Source organism: Thamnophis sirtalis, unplaced genomic scaffold (assembly GCF_051295495.1).
Source record: "Thamnophis sirtalis isolate CommonGarterSnake01/CBP01778 unplaced genomic scaffold, rThaSir2_p1.2 scaffold_1, whole genome shotgun sequence".
In the NCBI taxonomy this organism is placed as follows: Eukaryota; Metazoa; Chordata; class Lepidosauria; order Squamata; family Natricidae; genus Thamnophis; species Thamnophis sirtalis.
Genome location: NW_028261381.1, coordinates 109,537,650 through 109,543,649, shown reverse-complemented (window position 1 = coordinate 109,543,649; position 6,000 = coordinate 109,537,650). Strand labels below are relative to the sequence as shown.

General features: G+C 37.8%; 1 protein-coding gene across 2 annotated transcripts in view; it reads left to right on the top strand.

Moving 5' to 3' along the window:
* Positions 1 to 792: 792 nt before the first annotated feature.
* The window catches only part of LOC106542175 (deubiquitinase DESI2), a 42,459-nt gene continuing 37,251 nt past the window's right edge, over positions 793 to 6,000 (top strand). For both annotated transcript variants that reach the window (XM_087721562.1, XM_014057825.2), the window contains exon 1: positions 793 to 2,399. In XM_087721562.1, coding sequence (XP_087577688.1) covers positions 2,361 to 2,399 — 39 coding nt within the window. In that variant the 5' untranslated portion in view covers positions 793 to 2,360. The remainder of the gene's footprint in view (positions 2,400 to 6,000) is intronic.

Genomic DNA, 6,000 nt, shown 5'->3' with positions numbered 1-6,000 from the left:
TTTTCCCTAAAAGGAGATTATTCTTTTTTAATGGATGGGGGTGGGGGGAGATAATTGTATCCAACTAGAATGTTAGCAGTTTGGGATTCAAGTCATCTCCAATACAATTGCTGGAAGTTTTCTTATTGAGTTATCAAAGAAAGTGGAGCTACTTTTAAAAATTTAATTCAGCAGATGACATGGAGGAAGCTTACAAATGCTTGTTTGTTGCACATATAAACACCTCTATATGAACACACTTGAAGCATGCTCTGGTAGCTTAAATATATAGGGTATGCATTTGGATTAATTATCCAGTCCTCTACTGGATATATTAGTTGTTAATTCTCTATTCTAATTCAAAATAACATAGAAAATGTGTAAATGAGAGTGCATAAAATCATTAACTAAGGTTCAAATAAATTGAAACATGAATCTCTGTCAATTCCCTCTTTGCCTGCACCAAAACAAATATATGCTTCCCTAGGCTAGTCTGTTTTTTATTTCTCTTGATTTGTAGCAAGTGCTGGTCATTATCATATGATTGGTGGATGCTAATACATTTTTCTCTTCGGCTGAATGGTCCACCCACAGCTGGGAAAAGCGGGCAGCTGTTGCCTGCGAAATACAGGGGAATTCAGGGGAATGCTGGGCGATGCTGATGTAACAGGCTCTCTGCAATTTTCATTCAGATGTGGTTGGCTGCAAGCTGGCAGAACGCCTCGGCTACCCCTCCCACTCCGATGAGGTAATCCCAGCACCCTTTCTTGGATATTACAGCAGGATCTGCGCTTTTCCAGCTTTAAGGTCAGCTCTCTCCCCTCCCCGAAACTCATTGGATGCAGGAAGAGCCCCCCTCCTCACTCCCTTCCCAAGCTCCCCCTCCTTTCTCTTTAATGCACATCTCACTATGCTTTGGAGGGGAGGGAGGAGCAAACACAGGAAGAAATTTACCGCAATGGATTTCACAATTTACCCTGGCCTCCAGGTCTAATCCGAATGGGATTCATGAGACTCCAGCAGGAATTTGCAGCACTGCCAGACCCGAGAGTCCTAATCAGCAGCGGGATAAGAGAAAGTCCAGAACTACTCGTACCCCCACCAAAAGTAATATCTGTTCCTTCTGTTCTCATTCGTTTGCTGGTTGTTTAAACTTCTCCCTTTGGAGATGCCTTCTCTCAGGAAAAGATGGAGTGGCACTCTTCAGCTCTTTCCAGTCTCTGGACAATGTTCTTGTTGAGGGAAACTGGTGTGGAAAGAGGGGTTTTTAGCTTCCTGTACAAAGTGCTGAGAAGAGCCAAGACTTGGTACTTGGCATTTCCGGATTTGCTACGGTTTTGCCATCAGCACCCGGAGAGCGCTTTGCACGCGATTCTCCGAAAGGGTTACCAAGAGTGCTATTCCGTGGGATAGATGGCTGGAGAGGCTTCAGTACCCTGGACAGTTCCCGCTCAACTCCCTGTTTTGGTTCAGAGACTGAGTGAACCGCTTTAATGTGTTTTCTCTTTTTTCCTTTAAGAAAAATTATCTTCCTCTTCTCCCTACAGATTTATTTTTGAGCTGGAATTGATATCAAAGCTTCCCCCCTATTTTTTTTCTCCCAAATAATCACCTAGATTGAAGGAGGAACTGAAGCTTTGAAAGGTAAATTTCAGCACCTGGATTAGGTTCTATTATTTCTACATTTTGGGCATTGAGGCACAAGAAAAACAAAACAGTAGCAGGGTAGAAGGTTCTCTCCCCCCCCCTGCTGATTTTAGAGACTCGATATACATATGAACTCAGATTTTCTGTAAATGTCTGCTTGGATTTGTTCTAGCCTAGAAATGGGGTGCAGATTTTTGCTTTAAGCTCTCCCTTTCCTCAGTGTATCTTCCCCCAAAGTACTCCATGTTTTGATGTTCACTTAGAGTATTCCAAGTTTGGCTAAATGTCTAGTTTGGATTCATCTATCTACCTGTCCTTTAATCTTTTTCACGTTTCTTCCCTTCTGGGAGATTTAGAGGGACTCATTTTTAAAGCAAGCCACTCTATCTTTTGGTGGTGGTTAGTTATGATTTGCCATTAGAGACAGGAGGATAGGGACTGGCTTGGAACATGCTGTACAAACACTGGCACATCAATCAACTGCAGTGATTTTTTAAAAAAAAGATTGAATATTCAGCTGAGAGTTTTAAAAGGAGCCTCGTTACCAAGAAACTTTGGCATCAAAAGGCTTGGAAAACCCTCTCTGTATCTCCGCACCATAGTTGATACCTCTTCAATAGCATGGGCATTGGTTTTCCTGTGTAACTAAGGGTGAAAAAAAACCCATTCCCTTGGGCATCGCCACATCTGGCAGGGATTTAAGGGCTTCAATTCAAGCATCACTCCAATCTACAATGGCAAATGAACCGGTGATCTTGAATGTTTATGACATGGTGAGTAAGAAACAAGCAGATGCCTTCGTTTCAAGGTGGGAGGCAGGGGAGACAATTCTGGGATATGATTGGGCTAGAGGATCTATTATGATGAGCCAAGCAGCATGCACGGCACTTGGCTGGGCTGAATCTCCAGAGCCATTGGTGACAGAGAAGCTACTGTTGCCCACACCTGGGTTTCTTCAGAAAGTACTGTGTTTTGAAGGGAGCCATCACATCAGACTAAAGATGCAGTTAAGAATTACTATTGGAAAGATTCTCCCTTTTAGAAGCCCAGGTACAGGAAAGGCTATAAGTTGTATGGCTTATATCCTGAACTGGATGCCCTTGACTTTCTAGGCAATTAAGTGCTCTGGACTAAGAAGGAAGCTTTGGAGGGGGAGAGAATAGCAAAATGAAATACTTTAATGTATCACAGAATTCCTTATAAAGCCTGATCTTTTATATAGAAATATAGTAGTGTTCTGTAAGGATTGTTCCAAAATAACCATGCAATCTCTTGCTTAGCATTCCACATTAGGACCTCAGGAAGTGTGATTGAAGACATTCTTTCATGTATTTTGGAAATATTTTAAGATGAACTTTAACATTAGGGGAACTGGTTAAATTGGCAAGGTTTTTTTATCATGGCTTTATAGCAAAATTCGCTTAATTGTGTGCTATTATTTTAAAAGCATTATTGGTATCTGAACATATTCTCTTTAAGTTGTCTGGATTAATAACACTTTTCATTCTTTTTCTATATTGGATCTTTCTATTGCTGATAATAAGTAGAGACAATATGTTTAGAGTCAATGGGAAAAAAGGATATTTGGATAATAGAGATCAGTAACATCAATAAAAAAAATGGCAAAGTCTGAAGTACACTGATAAATTTAGTTTATATCTTCCTCTGGATTATCAATATTAAGTTCTTAATAAAAGATACTTTCACAAATGAGCTTGAATTCTCTTGACTAATAAAATGTTTCTTCTGAGGTTTTTTCATTATCCAAGACTCAAAGGATTAGCAGATGTGCAAAATAATAACCAATTTGATTGTCAATTTAGATTCAGCTACTAGCTTTTTCTAAAGTGCTCATTTCCACTTCTGAAAAATTTATGAAGATAAAAGCTCTATTATTCAATCAAGATATGAATTATAGTAAATGTTTTTAGTGGATTTCAGTGAGAAAAGTCCTGAATGGAAGAATCAACTAACCCTGGAATATTTAGTAATTCTCCATTTATTGATATTGCTTAATGTAAAATTGTAATTTGGGACATCATTTTGTTTCTGGTGTTTAGGAACTCAGTGTTATCTTAAGCATCTCAGTTCACTTTGTTTTCAAGCAGATTTCATAATTAATAAGTGAGATGTAAGGAAGAGAAAGATTTTAAAAAAATGTGAAAAAGAAAATGTTGTTCCCTTATTGAAAGATAATAATATAAAAGTTTTACTTTATTATAAGATTGAACTAGAACTGTTCCAAATTACACCTTGTGTCTTGGATTGCTTGTAAGTAAGTAGCACATTTTCCTTTTTGTTGGTTGTTGGATATATGCTTTGATTCTAATCAGTCTGCCACCTGAACAATTACAACCTTTTTTCTGTGAACTAGTCAGCAAAGAAGTGCTTACGTGAGAATATGAAGAGATATTTGTGATGGTAATTATGTTCACTTGGTATTGAAATAAATCTGTAATGTATAGGTTAATAGAATTTAATATCTTCAATAACTATGCTCAACTGGGTTCCCTCTAGATGTGTAGCACTGCCCATGTTGGCTACCAGAATTATTTGTCTTCTTGCATAGGAAGACTGAAGTGAAAGACATGTTGTGATAAATATATTTTTGTTATCCCATTTCCCATATCCTATCTTTGAATGTAGAAATCTTCTTATCCTGAAACTCACTCTATCTATCATCCATCCATCCATCCATCCATCCGTCTGTCTGTCTGTCTGTCTGTTCTATCTATCTATCATCTGATTATCCTTCTATGATCCATGAGACAAGTGTGTGTTATGAGAACAAGCTTTGGCTCAAGATCATTTGCCGCTGCGCTCAAATCAATGGCCTTATTCCAGTGATAACAAATTTTGAACATTTGTTCATTGAACATTGAACATTTTGGCTGGTATGCTCCAGCCAAAATTATTCGCTTTGTATGTATGCCTGCCTGCTGATTTTAATATGAAAATTTTGCACAAGCTTAAATATCTCTTGTGTTGATTGATGGAACTTAATGCTTGCTTTTAGCTTAATTGGTAGTCTTTTGGAGTTATTTTTGTAGCATGGCAGGTAAGTCAGGTTACCATTGGTATCTACTTTGGGAACAATTGTTCACTGACAAAATGGATTATAATCTCTTTATTTTATATGTAAAGCTCATTGCTTTCAGTAGTACATAAGATGGAATGGGACCATTGATTATTGTTCTGAAATGTCTTGCTGGAAATTTGATCCAATTGGCTTCTAATTTCAGAAAGGAATATGGAATGGAATGGATTTTATCTTTCACTATACATTTTGAAATGGACATCACTGATCTTTTAAACTATTAAGCTTCAGAAGTGCAATATTTCACTTTCTATGACTAAAGAACATCACTAGATCTTACATGCTACTTTGGCATTATACCCAGGATTTGGTGGATTCCAATGGTCTATCACACCTAACAATTTAAGTGTGGCTGATGCTCTTTAAATAGCACTCTGTAGTTTTGCTAGATTAACAAGATTTTTGTGAAGTAGTTTAAAGGGCATGTCAACCCCTATTTTTTTGTGACCATAATAACATATCTATCTTGAAGAATATTTATTGGTATCCTGCCTTTATTACTTTTACAAACAACCCAAGGCAGCAAACATATCCAATACATCTTCCTCCTCCTATTTTCCCCAAAATTTCCTCCTATCTTTATTCAGAATATGAATGTGGTTTACCATTGCTTTCTTCTGGAATGCCTCCCCCCCGTTTCCCAATCTAATCTACAGTCTTGGAATTTCCTGATAGTTTCTTATTTGAAATCTACCAAAGTCACCTAGGTGCTCCCACCTACTATAGAAAAGGATCAAAGCAGAAGAAGCTCACTATATAACATCTAGCAATATAATTACATATTGACTTGCGCTAAGTTGAAAAGAACATTGAATGACATTGGACTGCTTTATTCATCAAGGAAATATGTTCCCATCAGGACACATTTCCTGTAATCCTGAACCCATCAGCTGAGCAAATTCCCCCCATGAGCCATCAATTCCTTACAGTAATACCTCACATATCCTATGTCAGGTTCCGGCGTTCACTTTGAATGCAAACAGAGAGTCAGTTTGTTTGGTGAAAAACTTTATCTCTATTTAATATTACGTGATAACCAACCCGAGGGCTGACATCCTACTTCTCAAAGCAAATGCCTCACATAAGAAGTTAAAACCCCAAGTATGTCAAAAATCAAAAGACAATTCAAATGAAACAATTGGGAAAAGAGATTAAGGAGCAGAATAGATGTGTTATCTTGGTTTTTAAAAAATGCTTATTTAAAACTGCTCCTAAATCTTCCTCTGATCCTGAGTGGCTGGGTCAAGGTTGACTCAGCCTTCCATCCTTCTGAGGTC